The sequence below is a fragment of the Channa argus genome, chromosome 11 (assembly GCF_033026475.1).
Source record: "Channa argus isolate prfri chromosome 11, Channa argus male v1.0, whole genome shotgun sequence".
NCBI classification, from domain to species: Eukaryota; Metazoa; Chordata; class Actinopteri; order Anabantiformes; family Channidae; genus Channa; species Channa argus.
Genome location: NC_090207.1, coordinates 19,353,095 through 19,375,459, shown reverse-complemented (window position 1 = coordinate 19,375,459; position 22,365 = coordinate 19,353,095). Strand labels below are relative to the sequence as shown.

General features: G+C 40.9%; 3 protein-coding genes across 4 annotated transcripts; 1 reads left to right on the top strand and 2 right to left on the bottom strand.

Annotated features, from left to right (window-relative positions):
* Positions 1-595: 595 nt before the first annotated feature.
* nono (non-POU domain containing, octamer-binding) lies at positions 596-4,113 on the bottom strand. Its single transcript, XM_067522272.1, has one exon. It carries the CDS (start codon positions 3,957-3,959, stop codon positions 2,634-2,636), a length of 1,326 nt encoding a protein of 441 aa, XP_067378373.1. The 5' UTR covers positions 3,960-4,113; the 3' UTR covers positions 596-2,633.
* Positions 4,114-4,210: 97 nt separating this feature from the next.
* pold2 (polymerase (DNA directed), delta 2, regulatory subunit) lies at positions 4,211-9,428 on the top strand. 2 transcript variants are annotated; one of them, XM_067522270.1, is made up of 12 exons: positions 4,211-4,446; positions 4,656-4,883; positions 4,995-5,116; positions 5,199-5,322; positions 5,453-5,567; positions 5,646-5,844; positions 5,969-6,049; positions 8,010-8,167; positions 8,264-8,391; positions 8,483-8,584; positions 8,750-8,884; positions 9,050-9,428. In XM_067522270.1, the coding sequence occupies exons 2-12, from the start codon at positions 4,658-4,660 to the stop codon at positions 9,148-9,150; spliced, it is 1,491 nt and encodes a 496-aa protein (XP_067378371.1). In that variant the 5' UTR covers positions 4,211-4,446; positions 4,656-4,657; the 3' UTR covers positions 9,151-9,428. The 2 variants fall into 2 exon arrangements, with proteins under 2 accessions (XP_067378371.1, XP_067378372.1); XM_067522271.1 differs by having other exon boundaries at positions 8,750-8,931.
* Positions 9,118-21,448, bottom strand: aebp1b (AE binding protein 1b). Its single transcript, XM_067522269.1, has 22 exons — positions 20,674-21,448; positions 19,588-19,758; positions 19,443-19,499; positions 18,566-18,964; positions 17,723-17,797; positions 17,176-17,241; positions 16,795-16,878; positions 15,707-15,778; positions 15,513-15,622; positions 15,016-15,155; positions 14,846-14,930; positions 14,610-14,754; positions 14,444-14,532; positions 14,021-14,144; positions 13,509-13,705; positions 13,211-13,387; positions 12,800-12,963; positions 12,085-12,668; positions 11,401-11,540; positions 10,373-10,472; positions 10,097-10,263; positions 9,118-10,007 (listed from the first exon to the last, which is right to left on the bottom strand). Exons 1-22 carry the CDS (start codon positions 20,915-20,917, stop codon positions 9,627-9,629), a joined length of 3,771 nt encoding a protein of 1,256 aa, XP_067378370.1. The 5' UTR covers positions 20,918-21,448; the 3' UTR covers positions 9,118-9,626.
* Positions 21,449-22,365: the final 917 nt, after the last annotated feature.

Below are 22,365 nucleotides of genomic sequence, written 5' to 3'. Positions count from 1 at the left end.
AAAACACAAACTTGCTCTATGTTTTACCACATCTTACACTGTTCTTTATAATAAATAAATAAATTTTGAAATTAATTTTTATGTCATAATTGCTTTATTCCCACTCTGTTTTATCGTCTTTGTATAACCTTGAGAGGTGCAGACTGTTCTGACAACAATTTTTATGAGGGCCATTTACATACATGCAAGGGACTCTGCCCATTCATAAAATTGTTTTTAAAACCATTACCCACAATTCAATAATCTTCCTAATTTCTGATGGAACAAACAAATCTTGGTAAATAAAAATCTACTCAAACGGTGCAGGCTAGAGTTGAATGTGTGCTGCTACACACTGGGTTTTATAACATCACATAAAATAATATACTGTTTTAACTGTACAAATCATTATTGTATTTATTTCTTATAACAAATGTGTTATTTGCACCAAAGTCACACAACTGCTGTTCTTCTACATCAAGTAACTTCAATGCACAAAGGCTTTACTTTTAGGCAAAGTTAAAATTAAGTGATATTGTACAGCATTTACTTTTGACATTTTTTTTTTTATAAATATAGGTGTATTTTTTGTGTAGCAAACTCAAAAGAAAGCAGATTCAAACAAAAAGTATTTTATTATAGAAAATACAAAATAATCTATTTGCTTTTCAATAGTGGGGCCTAAAGAGTGTCAGATTCATATGGAGAGATATCTTGCCATCTATTCTCCAATGTACAGAGTGTGTAAAAAGTATACTACCTAAACTTTTTTTTTCTCTATGACCTGGATGACTCCAGATAACAAACACTTTTCCTTCTTTATGATCGAGTCCTTATCAATTATTATTTATGAAGTGCCCATTGTCCTCTTGACTTTTTGGACTCCAATCTGGGTAAAGGGTAGTTTCTACAGAAAGTTCTTGCCTATCAGCTAAAAAAAAATAAAAATAAAAATAAATAAATAAATAGAGAAGACATAAAACCTTTGTGGGATGGAGATAAGACGATCATTTGCCATTACCAGATGTTAGTATCCAGAGGCACTAGATCATATATACAAGAATGTGAAACTGCTCCACAACACCACAAACAATATAACTCCACTCTTTTAACTGCACTTGTCTGGCACGTGCACAAATGTTAGCTATTATGAAAGCCTTAAGAGTTTAAGTGTACTTCCATCAACACAGTCCTTGTTTACAATCTACAGTATTTCTACATTGTTTTGTTTCTATTTGGATTTCATCTTGCTACAGGCCACTAGATGTGAGTTTTTGTTTCCCACTCAAACACTACAAGATGATGTGTTAGACCTGTTGACATGTTATGAATCAATACTGAATTTAGCTTTAGGTTCTAGCTGAAACAACTAAAACGTTTTAATGCTTTTTTAAAAAAACTGTGCTGGGAATTACATTAAGCCTTAAACTTTGATTAAATTAAGCAATATACAGAGCTGTATACACTGTACACACTACATGATGCATAACTTTACACTGAATGTAAGCCTCCATCATCCTTTTGATAGTCTAGAAAGAAAAGAAAACACGTCTAAATCAGACCAGCTTCCCCCGAGTCTGTCCGGTTACAGTAAGTCAAACATTTTTGGGAGTGTTCATATTTAAACTGTACTCTCACTGGGTCACTAACCTCTGCATCATTGAGACTGTGTAGTCTGGAACTCTACTCTTAATTCAATGATTATCAAAGTCCTCCTTGTGTAGATGGTGGATGAGTCACATGCATCTGTCTGGTAGCTAGTGAACTACCTTAGGAGGCAGCCATCAGTAACTCTTTAAGTTCCTATGTGATTCTACCTCATGTGGTACCTAAAGTCTTTCAAAACTTCTCATGCTGATTTACTTACAGAATCTTCTTTCTAATTTAACATTCCTGCTTGCTTTGACTCTCACCTGTACATTGCTATGGATGAATGCATCTACCAACTGAGTAAATAAAATACATTGCTATGGATGAATGCATCTACCAACTGAGTAAATAAAGTGTTTTCACACAGATGTTATTAACAACAAACCATTAGCTCTGTTTCACAGCGTGCCAGTAAGGCAGTCTACAAATAGCCCTCTTCACAAATGTGCCACAGCAGTTAATAAAACCAAAGATATATGAATTTATAAGTTTAATTTAGCACATCTGTTCTTTCCTTTTCAGTTTTGGAACCTTTTTCTTCAAACAACAACGATTGTTGTATGACTTACATACACACTACAATGCCCTATGTCAAACCTATATGTCATGTTGATAAAGTCATTGTCATTTACTGTTTAGTCAAGGCTGTGGTACTTTTGGCCCTACTGCCTAGAAAGATCTTCAGAAATCATGAGTCTCTCTTCTGTGAATAATATTCTTAAGGAATCATGAATTTATTCCAGAAATTCAACAAAGCCAGAACAAAAAAAAAAAAAAAAAAAAAAAAAAAAGGGAGTATCTATCCCTATGAAAATTACATTACAAGAAATTAACTAAGACACATGGCTCATCTGGAGAGTTGACATAGTTGTACTAAAACTTAATTCAGAAGTACAAATAAAATGTAAAAAAATACATGCAACATGGTCATGTTCAAAAGTAACACCCACTACCTGAACTTTAAAATACAGTTGAGTAAGAAAGTGGAAAAAAAAAAATACATTTCAAAATCTACGTTGCTTATTTGGTCCATAGTCTCCGGGCCCAGGGAGGCCTCTGGGGAAGCCACCCTGGCCTCCTCCAGGTACGTTGTTGTTTCCTGGCCCCTGCATCATTGGGGTATTTTCAGCAGCCATGCCGGGAGTACCACCAGTACCAGAGTTGCCACCTAGAGAGTTTCTGTTCATGGGCATGCCATGACTGCCCATATGCATCCTCATGTCTTGCTCTCTGTTTTCAGGGAAGTTGCCTCGGAAGCCCTCTTGCTGCCTCTTCATCATTTCCTCATTGCGCATCCTCATCTCCTCCTCTCTCCTCCGGCGTTCCTCCTCTTGCCGGAGCTCTGCCTGTTTCCTCTTCTGCACCTCCTGACTGTGCAGCTCCTCCATCCTCCGCAACTCTTCCTGACGCCTCAGCAGGTCTTGCCTCATGAGCATCACTTGATGCTCATGTCTAGCTGCCTCCATCTCAGCCTCCAGCTTCTCCTGTGCCTCCTTAATGTTGCGGTCGACCATTTCATACTGCTGCTTTTCCATTTCCATTAGAGCTTTCCAGCGCATGGCATATTCATACTCAAAGGTACCTGGCTGCGCAAATCGAGGCGACTGCTCACGTTCTTTATGATACTGCTGGTTTTTGTTGATGAGCTTTTCTGGCAGTCCCTCCTCTTCATCACACTGCTCCATTGGTTCCACTGTGATAGGCCGAGGAAACGCTGTGAGAAGATAGGCACCATCAGTGCACTTATCTAAAGCTTTTCTCGCAGCTGGCTTGGAGGTGTACTCCACTATTCCCTTCCCTGTGGGCCTCCCTCGATCATCCACTATGACCACAGCTCTTTCTATCTGACCAAAGACTGCGAAGGCTTCCTCCAGTAGTTCGTTGGACACAAACTCTGGCAAATTCTTCAAAGATAACGCAGCACCATGCGTTGCAAACCTCACCCGTATTGGCCTGCCTCTGAACGGAGTATCATCTAGCTCGGCTCTGGCAATCTCTGCTATGATCCTGGTCTCAAGCCGAATGAAGCCGAAGCCCCTTTCCTTGTTGACAAAGATTTCACTGGCCTTTCCGTATTTGGCGAACAGCTTCTCGATATCCTCCTCAGTCACTCCGGTGGGTAGGTTACCTACAAACAGCCTGCTACGCTGGGTAAAGGTTTTCTCCCCGGGCTTCCTAAAGCTCTGCAGGTCCAGATTTAAGGCCTCATTGGGGTTGGTCTGCTCGCTAGGCTCAGGCTGCTGGCCGTTGGTGTTTGTCCCTCCGGGTTTTTTCTGTTCTCCCGGGCGGTTCGGGCCGTGGTTTTGCTGAGGGCCTCTGTTTCCTTGCATGTTTCCTACCGAACTAAAACCCGAGTGCACAGATCGTTAGATAAAAGGACGCAAACTCCTAGCAGACAGTGGCGCACAACGAGCTGCGAAAATGGCGAGGCTGAGTGCAACCGCGACACTATTGTGATCTCAACTCCCTGCGACATAAGCAGAACATCCGTGACGTCAATTCTGTGCGATCGTGCAAAGACAAACGTCTGTCTGTAAGCGACTGTGAAATGTTATATTATGCGTATACATGCACACATTTGCTTCTCAAAGATTATCTAAGTAACGTGTCGATAATTTTTATGGTACAATCAGTTTTCTGTCCAGCGGATACAATTTTTGTTTTCTCGCGAGAATACGCGGTCCCTTTGAAAAAACTAGTGAACATTAGCGGGTGGTTTCGCGGGAATTGTCGATTGCTCGCACGCTTAGAAATAAACTGAGCAAAATTTGAAAGCATAACTTAATTCCGGAGATAGGAGGGTACGGTAACTCTACGGTAAGATTGGTAAATCTGTTATTTTTGCGATATTCTTTTTAAATAGTTACTCTTAAAGCTCATACGGCACTAACTACTGAATGTTATTCACATTAGTCCAAAACTAAATTCGCTAAGTTTGTAAAACCACTAACGTTATATATTACATTACGTGTGAACGCAAAAAACAGGCATATTCATTTTGCATCTCTTTCTCTGCTTTGACACAGTCATGTTCTCCGAACTGAGCGCCCAAAATGACAGTTCCTCTTTGCTCTGCCCCCCTGGCCCCGAGGACCAGGGGCCGGTGTTTGAGCGGGTGTCGCTAGCTTACAGACCCTGCCCTGAGCGCTACAAAGTCGGGGAGAGGAGTTTCAGTCGCCAGTATGCTCATATTTACGCAGCAAGACTCATGCAGATGAGACCATTGCTCACAGTGAGAGCACAAGAGAAGTGGGGTAACGTCACGCTGATTCCGTTTTTACCATCTGGGACTCTAAAACATCCGAATGAAATGTTTACTTTTTCCATGTATTATTCATTGGTTTGTCTTTTTCTGTCTCTGCTAGGACCAGATGTGCTCATCAGGAAGCTGTGCGATCTCCAGACAGGGGAGCAGTGTTGCATTGTGGGAACCTTGTTCAAGCGTATGGACTTGCAGCCATCTATTTTAAAAGAGATCAGCGAAGAGGTTGGCAGGTTTCCTGGGGAAAAAATAAAGGAGCAATTTGCATGTCTGTTATAACATGTCTCTGTTTGGGTCTTTCTTTCAGCACAACCTGCTGCCCCAGCCTGTAAGAGCCAAATACATCAGCGAATCAGATGAGCTGATTCTGGAGGATGAGCTCCAAAGGATTAAACTAGAGGGAAACATTGACAGAGACAAATGTGTCACAGGTCAGGAGAGACTTGGAAGGATGTCACTATCACGTCACTAAAGGATCACAGCATTGCATCACTAACACAACTGTGAATGTACAGTACTGCTTGACTTGTATGTAATGGCTTTTCTGTCTTTGTGTCTCAGGTAGTGTTGTTGCAATATATGGAGCTGAAAGAAATGATGGCAAGTTCACAGTTGAGGACATTTGCATAGCTGATCTTCCTCCACAGACTGCAAGACCTAAACTCAGCTCTGACAAGTAAGCGCATACATGCACAGCTTAAACCACAGGCTTTAGTGATAGTAGATACTAATAGCCATGTGTGTTTTTGTTTAGGTTTATGCTTTTGGCCTCAGGACTTGGTCTCGGCAGCAGTCATGCTGATAGCATTCTGGGATTACAGTTGCTAACTGACATGGTAACTGGGCAGCTTGGTGACCAAGGCGAGCAGAGTGGGGCGGCGAAAATTTCCAGGGTCCTACTGGCTGGAAACCTCCTGAGCCAAAGTACCCAGGACAAGGATGCATCAACAAAGGTGTTAAAAAACTGGTTTAAGCTTTGCACACATATACCGTTAATAAGTTTAAGTTGCACAGGTGAACTAATTCTCTTAAATCAATCAAATATTGATTCATGTTTTTCATATTTTCTTTTTCCAGGCTAAGTACCTTACCAAGAAGACTCAAGCTGGGAGTGTGGATGCCATTCGACTGTTAGATGAACTTCTGCTTCAGCTGGTGGTAAGTGTTCACATCGTCTGTGCACAAATATGCATTTTCTTTTAATTTACAGCTAGTGACATGAGTGTGTCCCCTATTATATAAGCAGTGGTGCTGTTGTCAGTTAACTGGGGTGTCAACACACACACATTGGTAAATTAATAATTGAATTGTTTAAAACAACCTTAGATGTATAGACATGGTTTGACATTAAGCTTTTTAGGCCGAGTAGCTGAGATGTTTACTTGTCCAAAATAGAAAATGTATGTCTATTAAAAGATAAACAAAATAAACATGCATTTAGACAAATAACATACCAAAAAAAATACAATTTAAAGGTAATACTGAATTTGTCTTCAGATGTGACTTTTGTATTAAAAGTTAAATAAAACTAAAGATTTTATTGTATCTGTAATTTTTGTTGATTCAGAAAGCAGAAATACTCTGGTGTTATAGCAAAGCATAAATAGTAATCACAGGTCATTGTAAAAAACAGAAAACCAGATGAACAGATCAACATGACATCAGTGAGAGTAAGGGGCTTTTGAATAATGCATAATAAGATACATGCAGGCAGCAGTATTATTCAACCCTTTTTTACATTTAAATTAAATGGAGCCCACACTGTAACATTGTGAATTCAAAGTTAAAATTTTAACACAGAAGAAAACCTCTTGCCCTAAATAATTTGCTGATTTATTTGATCAGGAATGAGGACATCAGAGGGACAGCTCATGTTAGATGTTTTGGAGATAAAGGCCAGATTGAAGTGGTTTCAACATGTTCAGAGGAGACACTGTGAATATATTGGTAGAAGGATGCTGAGGTTGGAGCTGCCAGGCAGGAGGAGATTTATGGATGTATTGAGAGAGCACATGAAGTTAGTTGGTGTGAGAGAAGAGGATGCAGAGGACAGTGTTAAATGGAGGCACATGATTCGCTTTGGTGACCCCTGACAGGGAACAGCCAAAAGGAAAAGAAGAAGAAAGAAGATTTGCTATTTACTGAAATCTGTAAGAACAAAAAACTTCTTCAAATAAATCAAAAGAGGATTCTTTACTTAGTACCTGTGGGCATTTCCTGTGTTTTGGATTGTTATTTATAGTGGAAAAAGCCCACTTCATAGTAAAGTTTGACCAGATATAAGCTTTTCAGCCATTTGGTCAAAATGTTAGCTTCACAGACTTTATGGATATCTGTTGCAAACATTTGTAGTTTCTAAGTATTGGCGGACTTGACACAGACGGGGTTTTGGAGTGCTGATGTGTTTTGATCATCAGTCGTCCTCACATTAAGGCAAAATTGTGGGTCTTTAAAAATGATTTATTACTCAGCCATAAGCTATAGCTATACCGCTGTGGCTACTTAATATGAAATACCCTACTTAAGAAATAAGTTCAGGCGCTTCAACTATGTGAGGGTTTGGTCTTTTAAAGGGGAGATGTTTAAAGGCCGTATCTGTGTGTTTGTCTGCAAACCTTTTAGTTGTGGTTTAAACAGAAATTGTAGCAAAATGTGAAGCTTTTCCATGAATATATTCTAAACTTTGTTAAAAACAGATCATTTGCCACATTCAGACAGTTCTCAGTACAATGACAGAATGCCTCGTTAGTTGCGCAGATCAACATTATTAATGCTTCACCGAGTTATGGTGAATTTTGTAAACGGGGTGTAGGACAGCATCAAATGAAAAAAAAAATTACCAACTCTGATTCACCAGAAATCAGAGAAGATTGAATACGCTGCGTGCAGCTCTACGATGAAACATGATTTTAATTAATTTAGGGTGGGTCAACACGCATAAATCAGTGTTTGGGACTAACTGCATTTTTAATATTTATTTATTACCTGACCGACCACCTTACATTTACCTGATTATAGTTTTCTTGATGGTCTACTTAATGTTAATCCCTGTATAGATACGTTTGTTTATCATCAGAACAATCTCTGTTTAATGCTGTGTCATTGCTGTCTCTTTTAGATTTCTGTCCATGTGGATGTGATGCCAGGCCAGTATGACCCCACCAACTACACCCTCCCGCAACAACCACTTCACCACTGTATGTTCCCTTTGTCCTCAGTTTACCCCACACTACAGCTGACTTCCAATCCATACCAGGCTAATATTGATGGAGTTAGGTGAGCCCTGCCACACACATGCAGTCATATTAAATGGAATCTAAAGTTATTGTGGAGATGTGCTTAGTGCTTAAGATTTAATGTATTTTCTTGAAGGTTTCTTGGTACATCAGGCCAGAATGTCTGTGACATACAGAGATACAGCAGCATGGAGAGCCACCTGGAAATACTGGAAGAAACACTTCGTCTCAGACACCTGGCCCCCACAGCACCTGATACTCTAGGTTTGTTAGACAAGTTGATTCTAAATGCAAACCTTCTTGATTATAGTGGTTGAAATGATTATTAACACTGTTTCTATGCATTTAATATTAGGTTGTTACCCATTTTACCAAAAAGACCCTTTTATCTTGGAAGAGTGTCCCCATGTTTACTTCAGTGGAAATGCTCCAGCCTTTGAGTCTAAGCTCGTCAAAGGTCAGTGTGTGATATGTGCACATAAAACACATATTGCATTATCTAAATGCTCTTTCTTTAAACCCATTTGAATGTGTTTTAGATTATTTAGGTCATATTCATATTTTTAAATGTTTCCTTTTTGCTAATGTGCCAGTATATGTTTTGGTCTGCTCTTATTGGCAGGTGCTGATGGCCAGGAAGTCCTTTTGGTTACTGTCCCTGAGTTCAGCAGCACCCAAACAGTATGCCTGGTCAATTTACGCACACTTGAATGTGAACAAGTAACCTTTTCTGCCTTCTCTGCTGACTATAACGAAAGTGAGATGAACATCAGCCACTGAGGATCCATATTTACATGGATTTCGGTCAATACTTATGTATATTTAATCACATCACATGTCTGTAGATGTCACGTATCATAAAGGTGAATAGATTGGTGTTGAAATTGTTTCATCTGTTACTTCTCTTGTTTCATTGTAACAGATAAACATCACAGTATTGTCGAACAGAACACAAAACTCAGGAGCAAAAAAAAAGAGAAGACACAGGCATTTGGTATTAACAAGCCTTTATTTGAAAAATAACCTCTAAGAGCTTTTCTGAGAAAATCCAACAGAAGACTTATTCTCTCCTCTGACTCTGTTACCAACTGTGATCAAATGCTTTGTAAACCTTTTTAATGTCAAACTGTAAAAAATATTTCGCCCATAGATAGTCAGTGTAAATAATTCAACTGTTTTTTTTAAAATGTGCATCAACAATAAACACCTTTTCATCAAGCAAAAACATTCATTAAAAAGATTGAATTATAAGTCAGATGCTGAGAGAACTGTCAAAGTGAAATACAATTTATTAAATGGGTCCATTCCTGCGAAAAAGCATTTTTCAAGTGTTAAGTAACAGATACACTATACAAACAATATTGTTATTATTTTGTGCATTCCCATTGCTTCAATGTTGTACAAAGACTTCTGTTTTGATGCTAAAAGTACAACATATCAATGGGCACTATAATTAGGAGAGGACAGGTCTTTACAGGAACAGGCTTTGTGCGTTTGGATTAATAAGTATCGATCTTGTAATCATAGTTATAATCCAGGATGGAGTCTGTGAAACCGCCAGGTGTTGAGGACTGTCCCTCCTCTATGGGCCACGAGTCATGCCAGTTTGTGGTGGTCTCTGGTGTCGTGGGGATTGTGGTGGTTGTTATGAGTTGTGTTGTCGTGGGTACTGTTGTTGACCTTAACCTCATTCGTTGCTGCCTAAGTTTACGGATGCGAGCTATCCTGAGCCTCCTCTGCCGGTCATCAAGTCCTGAGTTTGATGAATACCTATTCCTGGTATCAACCACACGCCTGTTGCTATTAACAACGGTAGGTTGCTGTGCTCTGGTCGTGCCGTAGCTGAGTCGTATTGGCTTATCTCCATGGAGGGCCATGATCTGCAAAGAAAAGTCACTTTATTTGGCGCTAGATAGATAATAAATGAAATGTGGTGAAATGTAGTGAGTTGGTAGTAGCAGTGCTTTACCTGTTTAATGCGGTCCCAGTTGGACTTGGCCAGGTTGAAGCTGCAGGCAGTCGCTCCTGGTTGGTAACCCACCACACAGAGTTTAGTCACAGGGGAAAATCCCTCAGCTCGAGCTGTCACACGGTACTCCCCCGGGTTCAGCAACCTCCAGTAGTCTCCTGTGGGGGCTACAGTGGCAATGGGGGCACAAGAATTTGTTTTAAGCACAGCATGCTGTACATTATGTTTTAAAGCACAGATAAAACATAAGACGCAAATGACAGTCTTGCACTAGACCTGTGGTGATGTCATGGTTTATCCCTTCTACTGACACGCTGGCATTTGCAATGGGGTTCCCCTGCTGATCCTTCACTATGCCCCTAATGCCACGATTCACCTGCATAGGGAGAAACTTTAGGTGAAGGCAAGGTTTTTTGTTTCTATGTGATCTTTGTTTAGGAAAAGTGATCTAAACTCACTATTTACAAAAGTCAATCATGGAAAAAGTTTAGTCTCAACTTTTAAAAAGGTGAGAATTACAGTAGTCCAGGTATGGTGGCATGACTCATTAACTAAGCAAGTGTCTTTAACCTTGCTTATGGTTCACCATAAGGGGATCCCTAATGTTTACAGACCACTAATGCCAAATTCCAGTCTATCAATGCAAAAGCCTGTCAGTCTTGGTTGAGTAAAAGTCAAACCAAGATGACCAGGGTCATTGGGATTTGTCTGCACAAAATGGTATGAAAATCCATAAGGCAGTTATTGATATAGTTCAGTCTGGACCAGGTGGACATACAGACAAGACAGATCTGCATTACTATCCATACAATTAGTGATGGGTAGATGGCACCTCATGGAGTACATGGCACAGATCTATAACTGTGCTGAGACAGTATTGTGTTAATGTTAATGTCATTTATGAAACATAAGTGGGAGTGCTTGTGTACTTATGCGAGAGGTGGGGAAGGCAGGGTCTACGTGGGGTTTTGCTCTTTGAGCTTAATACACGCACTGACACTTCAGTATTTGACCCATTATCACATACACTTAAAATAACACAACTAAATATAGAAGGACTTTAGCTTGATAGATTGTCTTGCTAGGTTGTACACCGTAGTTAAATATATTTTAATTACAATTACAGACATGTCTTACTGTTGTTTGTTACACAACTTTAACATTACTAACTTAAAAGGGCGTAATGTTCCCGTTGTGTAACAATACTTGTTCGGGATGCTCGCCAGCTTGTTCTACTACTCTTTCCAACTCTCGTTCAGAGTTCAGAGACGATTGCATGCTGTGTGAATGTGAGCGTGACTGACCTGCTCCATGAAGATCAGCATTGCTTCTCTGTTTTTCTCCCACTCATATACCAACTCACTCTGATGAGGGAACTTGTCACAGCCCAGGAAGATGGACAGCTCAAAACAGTTTGTGTGCAGGTAGCTGAAGTCATTCATACCTGAGAGAAACAGACACAGAAACTTCAGGACCTGCACTGCACGTATTATCCACCAGGGGGCATCATACACATATTGTGTCAGTTAGAATACATCTACGGGTCACTTCATTGGGAGCTACTGACATCTGATACTGCACCACTGCCATGAATTCTAATTTTACAAGGTTATATTTTCAATCTGTCAAGAAAAGTTTGTGTTTATTATTGAGGTCAAAGTCTGTAGTGGAGTCTTAGTGAAGTGCATTATAAGAAGAGGTGGTTGTAATGTTGTGGCCATTCTTTTTAACAGGGTGGCCTGAATATTAGAACTTCTTCTTAATATAATGCACCGCCCACCATGACTTCAGTAATAAATGCATAGTAGAATTATCACCTTTCTGACAGTTCAAAACTGAGATATTATAATACTGTAGAGTAGTAGAAATAGTAGTAGTGGAACTGATGTCAGAGCTGCTGCATTGGATTTCATTACATACAGGTACAGGTGTACTTCGGGAAGTGGCAAGTGAGTGTAAACCTACGTACTTTACTACATTAAACTTACTGCCTGTGATTGGCTTCCATTTGGCTCGGTTGACTATGCCCACTCTGCCTGCAGCACTGTCTCCATGGCAGGAAGTGTGGAAGTTTTGTGTCATAGTCAGGTGGGTGGAGGCGTAGGAAACAGCCAGCCACCTGAAGAGGGACTCATCTGCAATCGCACGGGGCTCATCCTCAGGCTCGGTGTACTGGTAGCCTGCACTTCTTCCTCTATCGTCGTCCTCGTCCTCTCTGTGGCCATAACCTTGGTTGTATCCGTGATCATAGCCGTGATCATAGCCATGGTCCTGGCCGTGATCATAGCCGTGATCGTAGCCGTGATCCTGGCCGTGATCATAGCCGTGATCCTGGCCGTGATCATAGCCGTGATCCTGGCCCTGATCATAGCCGTGATCCTGGCCCTGATCATAGCCGTGATCCTGGCGGTGATCACGTCCATGACCATAGCCATGGTTGTAACTGTGATCGGTGCTGTGACCCCTCCACTCCTCCTCTGGCTCAGCATAACCTCTACTTCTCCAGTCTTCCTCTGGCTCCTCGTGGTAGCCCATTCCCCACTCTGTCACGTCATAGCCTTCTTCCTCATACCTGAAATAAATGATTTTAATTGACCTATTTCATATAGAAATAAGCAGGAAAGGGGTAAACAAAAATTATTTAGAAAATAAATGTGTTTAAAAGAGTGGAACAACAGAACACAAGTTGAGAGTAAGTCATACTGTCTCTTCTTGCGGCTGTGGGGTTTCTGGTTCTGGGCGGGCTTGTTGAGACGTAAGCTGTCATAAGGATAGGCCACAATTCTCTCCCCGCCCTGGAAGTTTGCACCTAACACAAATGGATAGCTTTTCATCCAGGAGATTATGGCTCTGGTTTCCGTAGCAATCTGGAACAAAAATGAAAAGATCGGGATCATACAAATAGTGAGGGAAAAGCCAATGCAACCTTAGTTACTTCTTTTACTGAATAGACCATTAAAAGGAGCTTTAAAGGGAAAACAACAAAAAAGAGCAACTGGAAATATGGGTGGATATTTGGAGAGATTTTTGTTAACTGAACTCTTAACTAGAGATGCTCTGTCCTCAGCATTTATGATCAGCTGACTGTAGACAGAATAATTCCCTTCCTCTTACCGAACTATTAGCTTCTAAGTTCTCTGGTATGGGCACGTGATGGTTGGGGGTAAGTTTGGGCACCATGCCCTTATCTTCAGCATCCCACAGTATGTTGTTCAGGTCTGGGAAGTTCTGGAAGATGTCAAAGCCATCACTAGTATAATGTCCCGTTGTCCAGCTGCTCAGCTCTGATCCCTGCAGGGGATGAATTGGAATGTACTTTAGACCACATGTGCACTATGATTCACTTGCACTTCCCGCTTCTCGATTTTGCTAGCCAGTAAATAAGAAACATATGACTTTTTATTGCACTGACCACTTCAAAAGCTTCTTCATGTCCATCAGGATTGAGTGAGGGCACCAGGTGGATGCGTATTTCCTCCACCAGCCGCTGGGCTCTGGGGTTTCTGTCTTTGTACTCTTTGCACAGGTACTGCATAAGAAGCAGGAGCATCTCCCGACCCACGGCCTCGTTTCCATGGAGACCTGCCGTGAAGCGGAACTCTGGCTCACCTGCGGAGACAGGCAGACAAGATTGTAGTTATTTGTCTGTTAACCTTAATCTGCAGACTTCCACCCTATGTTTATTAGGATTTACAGGAATCATCACTGGTGCCATTGAGGCCCAACAGTCCTCAGTCTTATTAATTTCAACCCCTCAGCCTCTCGGACATTTGTAAAACCCAAGAGCTAATTTTGCATCTCCTTGGAATAAATTTATGATTTACATTTTGGAATTGATAGTGGATAATACAATACATTTCAATATAAGCAACTTAAATGTAAACAGAAGAGTTCTGTACCACGATGGTCTGAAACCATTCCCACCTATTTCGTGCTCTGTCGGTTTGCCTGAGATGATCATAGCCATAATTTCCAGTCCTTTGGAGCTGCGACCCAGGCTGTAGATGCTGGTTATGTTGGGACACTCCTCATGCACCGACTTCATTAGCTGAATACATGAGATGATGGAAGCAGTCAGTGTGCATGGTAAATTTGCACAATAGTGAGTAAACAGTGGACGTTGCGTTAGTGTGGAAAAGTCATGTTGCCCTCTGGCGGTTGAAATAACAAAAGAAATAAGCCCTCTGCTCAGTTTTATTATCTGGCTATATTAAATGGATTAAAACAGACATCCTGGTTTAGTGCGGCAATGTTTCGAGGGAAATTATTTAGTTTTATCTTTAAGAATGTTTCTTATGGAATTCACTCAGCCAGCATGTCCAGGGCCCTCTGTGCACGGATACTCACTGCAACCATCTCAGAGTAGCTGTGATATTTAAACTCCAAATAATCCACTGGAGTCACTTCATTTTGTCTGTATCGGACATCAGCTGGATCTTTGTGAGAGAAAGAAACAAAACTTTAATATCAGTTTGTGTGTGTGTGTGTGTGTGTGTGCATGTGTGAAGCTCACCAGGCAGAGGGCAGCCTAGGACCTCCAGCCTCATACACAGAGAGCCGTTCCAGCTCTGAGGGATAATTCTCATGTAGCGGGCCAGCACAGGTTCTGCCAGCTGGTTCATCACTGGAGTGTCCTTATCACTGTTTCCAAAGAACAGCTGGACAAGAGGAGGAAAAAGGGTCAGATAAAGAGGACTGAGACATCATTCAAGATTCCCAGTGAAGTGACGTCCTTTTAGGTGAACTCACCCAGTCAGCATATCCATCATGAATGGTGGTCCATTCTCTGCTGTCATTGCTAAAAGCCAGGAAGTACGACGTCACAAAGTCACTCCTGAAACAAGACAAAGCAGGGGAAACATGAGCTTGGAAATGTAAGATAAAGTGGATTTATGTTTTTATGTGTGTTTGTGTCTTACTCATTCAAAGAGTCTCGACCCTGGGTTATGACTCCCGTGAACTCCATCTCCCTGCGAGCATCTAGCTCAAACCAGTGGATCCTGTCCTCTGAGTTTGCACACCAAGCTCCACCTCTCATATTATCCTCGTCTTCAGAGCCCTTGGAACCACAGAGACCAGAACACATGCTACTGGATCTTTTGACTGACAGCACAAAGAAATCTATGCAGTGACATGCAAGATATTTAAATATATGTGTACATGCTGCACATTACAGCTGCCTTGGATTCAAAGATTATTCAGCTGATTTAATCATGTAACTGCTAAAATAATTCCTAGACTATAAAGACAGTTGAAAATAAATTGCTAAAGCAGCTAATGGAAGTTACAGACTGCATTATTTTCCAGCATGCGCCTGGTAGATTGTGTATACTTTAAAGCCTTGCAGTATGTAAGTGACAGCTGTAGTTAATATAGGTGCTCAGACTGGGGAAGTCCTCCACTGAGTGTTGTGTACCTGCATGTTGAGGCGCGCCCTCTGAGGTGCAAACCTATACTGAGACATAGAGGAGGCTGAAAGCTGGTCTTGCTCAATCTTATGGGACTCCATCCCCAGGGGAGGGCACTCTGCCACGTACACAGACACACAGCAGTGAAAATCAAATGTAAACTGTATTAGATTTTTTTGGCGTTCAACAGAGTTGGACTTACTCTTTGGCTCTTTGAAGACACGTGGTCTGTTCCTGGCTCGATCCTCTGCCTCCTTTAGCTTCTGCGCTCTCTCTAGCCAAGGTCAGAAAAACAGTCTTAATACAAAATAAATTGCACTGTCTTGGCTGAATATGTTTTCTCTCTTTGTCTGCCCAGAAATGATCTAGGAACTCATCATTATTTTGCAAATTTTACATGCCAAGAATTCCCAAGAGGACCCTGAGGGCTGGAGTGTGGTGAAAAAAACATGTTGTGTCCAGTCCAAGTTTACTCTAATCAAACTCATTCTGACCCTGAGATACTACTATTGAAGACAAACCCATTTATTTAAAAAAGTAGTGAGGCAGGAATGTAAAACACGCAGTAAGTTTATTCGCCTGCTGTATGCATATGCATAACCGGACATACACAGGCATGCATTAACACAAGCAGGTATGTGCACACATACATCTGCTTTTGTGCCTCAGTGCTACAGATGTGTATTCTAGTCTCAGAAATGTTTCAACCTATGCTCTAAGGTAGATAAAAATGCTTTTTCAGCTCAAAGCCAGCGATCCATGTGCACAGGAAGTGCTCTATTGACACCAGTCCCGACAGGGTTTTTTATCATTGGCTCCAGGCTTGACTTCTTAACCATCAGCTAACCTCAGTACACGTAGCTGACACATGGCAAAAAAAAAAAAAAAATGAGCTGAATGTGATGTGAACACTACATACATAATAGCTTCAGCCTGCTGATTTTTGCATGTTGTTTTCACTCACACTTATCCAGCGCACGCAGATCTTTCTCAGCCTGCTTTCAGTCTATTTCACAAGAGGTTTCTGAACTTTCTACAGGCACTATCTCTATTTTGTTGCAGAACATTAACCTTTTCCTGTGGTGCACATTAAAGCAAGAACAAAAGTCTGTTGACTGTACACGGTATAAAATCACATCTGCTTTCAGTCATAAGACAATGTGATCTGATGGAGTAAACAGGTTTGATCTGTGATTACAAATATGTTATTTGCTTTGGCAACTACAATATCATTTGTATTTTGATATGACTGCGCAGAGTGGTGTTATGTAAGAATAATTGTTTTCCTACCTCTCTCTTCCCTCTCTCTTTCTTTTCTTGCTCTTTCTCTCTCTTTCTCCATCCATTTTTGGTCTGTCTCCTCTTCTTTCCTCCCTGCAGAAAATAAGAAAATCATGGATCATTATATAGAAATCTATTTAAATGCACTAGTACAGAACTGTGTGTGCACATCTTTCTCAGTTTTCATAAGCCATTAGGAAACATAAACAGTAAGAAGGTCACAAAGGATTGAATATAAATCTGGAAAGCAGAACTGTTGATTATCCATTTTCCTTGCTGTTTACTTTGCTGGCAGAAAATTCTCATTGTAGTATAACAAACGGATGTAATTAAACACTTGGAGTATGGATATGTGTCTTTGTGTGTGTGTGCGTCTGTGTGTGTGCTTACTCATCCCATAGTCATCATAATCATCATACCAGTTCTTCTCAAATGGAGGAGTGGTTGTGTGCTCTTCTGGATTATAAAAAACATTCAAAAATCAGTCAGACGATGCATTCAGTCACTCAAAAGCACTACCACTTACAAGTGAGACTTTATGAGATTACATGGTCTAATCTGAAAAGTTTTACAGGTTAGTACAGTCTTGACTTATTCGACCACAAGTGTTCTCTGTTTAGATGCCACTGCAATGCCTACCATGTAATTATGTTGTTAAATCTTTTATTTACATTTTATTATAAGAATCATAACACAGTTGTGCTCTGATGAGTTTTTTTGTTTACTCCACAACAGAGGTATGGAAAGTTTTGTTGACGCTGGAACCCACCCACTCCTATTTGAAAAGTAGGGCATGTTAGCTCCCAGACACATTTTAATGTTATTCCCATGTGTCGACAGCCTAAAGGCACAGATGGAATGAACATTGTATTTGTACCTCAACTCGAGAACGATTCTTCATTAGGTACCTAACTTCACAAATGGTGAATGCAGTTACCTGTTAGAGTTTCTACTATGATTTCAGGGCTGACCTCTTTACCGTCAGGGAATGGGAGATTGTCTGGTGTCTCAACTGTAGGAGGAGGAAAGAATAAACAATTAAAAGGACAAAAACAGGGACTGTATGCTTCAGAAGCCAGCTTGGAAACAGGAAAATCTAATAGAAAAAAAGAGGACAGACCAGTAAAAGTTAATCAGTGGAAATGCTGAAAGTGTAAAGGTGCAGTACAGTGTGTTGGAAACACACTAGAACAAGTCCAGCACAGTCCAGACAAGTATAACAGAGCCACATGACACAATCTTTCCAGCTTTTGATCATGTGGAAAATGTACAGAGGCTAGAAGAGATAGAACTGTTGTTAAAAGTTTTCAGCATGAAAGACTAAATGGAAATGTTATCAAGTTCAGTTTGGAAACTGAACAATGTGTCGGCATGTGTTGTGAAGGCTGTATTTTTAGGATTTTGCATTCAGTTCAGCCAGCGGCTGGGAGTGTATTAGCGCAGACACATAAAACCTGTAATAAATTTGTCTTTTTTACTGTGTGCGTGTTTTTTGGTCTAAATAATGTTTCATCATCATATGACTAATACTGAATTCTTTTCACTATAAACACACTATTAAAGCAGTATGTTTCATAGTAGTGGTAGTTGTAAATTCTGGTTGCTTTTCTTTTATGTGCAGTGCGATGTGAATCAAAATCTGTATTTCCTTTGTTGTGCAATGCCCCCCATAGAGATGGTTTCATGGTTTCATCTGATCCTGTTTGTGTTTAATAAACTGCCACCCCACAAACATCCTCAACTAAAACAAAGAAGTTAGAAACAAAGAGTGCAGACATACATGTGGCGTCCCAGTAATCACTGTCATCTATCCCAACCTTCCCATCAACCACAGGGGCAGGAGGCGTGGGTTCCACCTCTTTCCAGTAGCTGTCATAGTTATCAGTCACAGTCTCTTTCTCATCTGGTTTCCAATAATCATAGAAATCAGGTGCTGGGGTGGATGGATCTTTCTCATCTGGTTTCCAATAATCATAGGCATCGGGTGTTGGGGTGGCTTGTTCTTGCACCTCTGGTTTCCAAAAGTCATCAACAGCGTTTGTTACAGGAGCGGCTGTGTCGTCCTTCTCCGGCTTCCAGTAGTCATACGGAAGATCTGTGATCGGAGTCTCGGGCTGAGGCCAGAATGTTGTGGGCTCAGGCCCCCAGTAGTCGTCATCTGGTTTCCAGTAATCATTGTCTGACACAGATAAACAGGTGGAAAGGCTGGCTGATGGAGGGCTCAAAATAGTAATAATATGAACAATAATAATAATAACCTAAGGGGCTTCTGATAAAATAATAAACAACAAAAGGGGACGGATATTTATTTGTAATCTGACCTTTTTGTATGCTTCATAATTATTGATTCATATTTCATGTTTTGAGTGGCCAATCCTTGATAATAGTCAAAAAAGGTAAACAAATAGTTACTGTGCTGTACAGGGCAGACTTACCTATACATCAAAATATTGTTTATTTATATTCCACACAATCTTAAAATAAAATGTTATGCACACATCACCCACAACTTGGCAAACATTTCAGTCTGGGACTGAGTACCCCCTAAAATATTGTATATATATATATATATATATTATATTGTGAATCTACAAACTGAAATGTGAGCTCAAATCCAACTTCCTTCCCCAAACCCATTAATTTGGTGTGCTACTCACCAACATCAGGGTAGGGGTAGTCTGTGTATGGCTCTGTGGGTGGTTCAGTGGGGATAGCTAGAGGGGAGCAGAAAGATACAAGGTCAATGATGCTCACTCTGGTCTAATGAGTGCAACATTGCTAACAGCTCTGTCCCGTCCTCACCTGTTGTGGTTGGTGGTAGAGTTGTGGTTGTTGTCTGTCGGTCCTTTTTCTTTCTATTTTTGTCAGTCTTGGGCTTTTTGGTAGCATTGGGATCCTTTGGCTCTTTCTTTTTCTTCTTATCCTTTTTCTTTTTGCCTTCATCTTGTGCTCTCCTCACCCTGCTCAAAATATCTGGAAAGAAAACAGAGAGAGGAAGAGGAGAGGTTTTCCAAAGCTTACTCAGTTGGTCAGAATCAAATGAAGCATTTACTGTAGCATTCATGATCAGAATATAATATTCACCCATAAATTCATCATCATCATCATCAACAACAACAACAACAACAACAATTGCTTCGCAGATCATAATTTCCCAGGATCAAATAAAGTATAAAGTGTTTTTTTCTTTTCTGCAATGTCAAAATGTAACACAGCTGGGGAAAAATCCAGACAGCCAGATGCATTTTAGTGGTTACTTAAGGTCCATCAGTATTTCCTTTTGAGGTTGTCTACAGTCTTAAGGCACTTTCATGGAAAACACTTCTCTTTTTCCATTAGTTATGCTCCATTTAATGACACCAAATCTGTCCAAATACTTAATAAATATATCAGTTTAACCTCAACAACATCTTATAACTAAAGAATGAACCTCTAGGTGACCTTTTACAGAGCTGGTTTGGACTAATGTGTACAACCTCTGAAGCTTATTTAAAAAGCTCTAGAGAAGAAGTTCACTTCTAATTTGCATTAGTCAAAATTCATTACTCCAGCAGGAATGTACACCACAGTTAACATGATTTAAGCGCAGTTACAGCAACAAAGGCAGAGAAAAGGTAATAAAAATCTGCCTTAATGTCTTCTTCTCTTGTTTGGTAAGAGCCCAAAGAATCCATCAGCCCAATTTATTCCCAGCAGTGAAGAAGTAGCAGTAGACAGGTGAGCACCTGGACTGTCTTATGTTTGTTGGCACTGTCAGGTTCTAAATGGATGTCAGTGTGTGCTCTTCCATGTAATGTTTTGAGTCAGACTCTACCCAAACACATTCAGTTTCTTGTCTGGAAAACATATTTGTCCATTTATGGTTAAAATGTGAATTTCTCCACTCACCTAACTGTGCAACCTCATGTGTGTCTCTCTTTGCCTTATTGCTGCTTCCCAGTGCGTGTGGCTCCTCTGCAAGCTCACTTTCTGGGTCATCTGGGGACTCATCTTTCAGCCGATCCCCTGCGTTCTGCTCTTTTTCAGTCTGTCGGAGAGAAATGATCCCTCCAGCACTCTCCCCTCCTCTGGGGATCCACAGGGAGCACAGGGCCAGCAGAGCCACAGAGACAACCACAGTCTGGCTCTTCATACCTGCTGCTCTTCCAGCTGCAGAATCCTTTGGTTTGGAGTTGCTTTTCTTACTTGTCCACTGCTCAGTCCAAGGTTTATATTTTACACTTTGTTCCCCTGTGTCCTTTTCATGTGATCCACACTTTTTCTCCAGCAAGGTAACCTCTGCAGCTCCACACGTACCCACAGCTACAGTGTCAACCAAGCTCCGACTGGGCTAGACAGAGATGGAGTGGGAGTGGGAGGGGGGTAGGGATGGGCAGGGAGAGAAGGGAGGTGGGTTACAGAGAGAGGCAGAGCAAAGCAGCCTTTCAGACAAATGAATAGGCTTGGTCCCTAATTGCCCTTCAACTATGGTCAGCTGAAAAAACAGCGTAAGGCTGAAGGATCCCCTTCACCTGGCTGACGAGTCAGGACAGGTGCCGGACTCAGACAGAATGAATGGGCAGGTGAGGCCTCAGACTTTTGGGTTGAAGAAAACAGCCAGCTCTTTTTCGTCTGCAGCTACTTTTGAATGTCTTTGTGGAGAGCTTTCTTCCTGCTGACTCACCACAGAGCAGAACAGAAGGAGTGAGGACTGATAGGACAAATGAATTCCACAAGTGGAGGAGGAAGAGAAAGGGGCAAATGGGGGAGGACAGGGATTTTCTGTGTGAGTTAAGTAAACCAAACACCACTAATCATCAGAGAGAGGAATTCAAGGAAAATGAAAACAGGCAGGAGTAGTACATAAATTCTTTTAGTAAAGACTTGGTTAGAAATAAGTCTTTCTTGTCTGGACTCTGTGGCGTTCAGTCATTCTTTCCTCAGGTTGTTGCCGAGCTCACTTTCTCTCTTCTGGAGAAAACCTTATGGTAGGCAAGGGGCCATGGAGGAGAGCACACACACACAGACACCCCCCGAAATAATTCAGGTTATCCTATCTAAGATTTTTAGGCAAGTAGGAAAATAGACTATGGAGGATTTGAATCTTGGAAGATGCAATCGTATCTCTGGGGATATGACTGCAGCTGTGAAGAATGCAGCAGATTATTCAAACTACAGTAAGGTCATGCAGAGTCCTTTTCAGCTGGCAAGAATACAAACACACACAGGAAAGCTAGCTGGATTTTTTCTATTTCAAGATCTGTACTGTTACTGTAGGTAACCTCCGTATGTTAAAACCAAATCAAAGCATGGAAAACAAGTCATAAGACTCACAGAAGATGCATCAGAAGAATGGCAAATTAGGTCGTTTCTATAGCGATGACTTTTTGTAAAAGCACAAGAGAAGAGTCACAAAAACTGACAGTTAAACAGCAACATTAGTCATCATATTTCTGATCTAAATGTATGGATTTGAACAACAGTGTGTTTTATTGCTTATGAACTTTTCATTTTTAAAAGGAGAAGTAACAATGCAATTTAAAACCGCGCAAAAGTCAAAGTATTCAATGCACAAACATGTCTCCTAATTTTAAGGATACA

Excerpts from the sequence above, each read along its gene's own strand:
- nono (XM_067522272.1), bottom strand. The coding sequence starts at position 3,959 with ATGCAAGGAAACAGAGGCCCTCAGCAAAACCACGGCCCGAACCGCCCG.
- pold2 (XM_067522270.1), top strand. The coding sequence starts at position 4,658 with ATGTTCTCCGAACTGAGCGCCCAAAATGACAGTTCCTCTTTGCTCTGC. Across the intron at positions 4,884-4,994 it reads GAGAGCACAAGAGAAGTGGG|GACCAGATGTGCTCATCAGG; the intron begins GTAACGTCACGC and ends TGTCTCTGCTAG. Across the intron at positions 6,050-8,009 it reads AACTTCTGCTTCAGCTGGTG|ATTTCTGTCCATGTGGATGT; the intron begins GTAAGTGTTCAC and ends TGTCTCTTTTAG.
- aebp1b (XM_067522269.1), bottom strand. The coding sequence starts at position 20,917 with ATGAAGAGCCAGACTGTGGTTGTCTCTGTGGCTCTGCTGGCCCTGTGC. Across the intron at positions 17,798-18,565 it reads TGATTACTGGGACGCCACAT|TTGAGACACCAGACAATCTC; the intron begins GTATGTCTGCAC and ends CTCCTCCTACAG. Across the intron at positions 13,388-13,508 it reads ATGAAGAAGCTTTTGAAGTG|GGATCAGAGCTGAGCAGCTG; the intron begins GTCAGTGCAATA and ends CATCCCCTGCAG.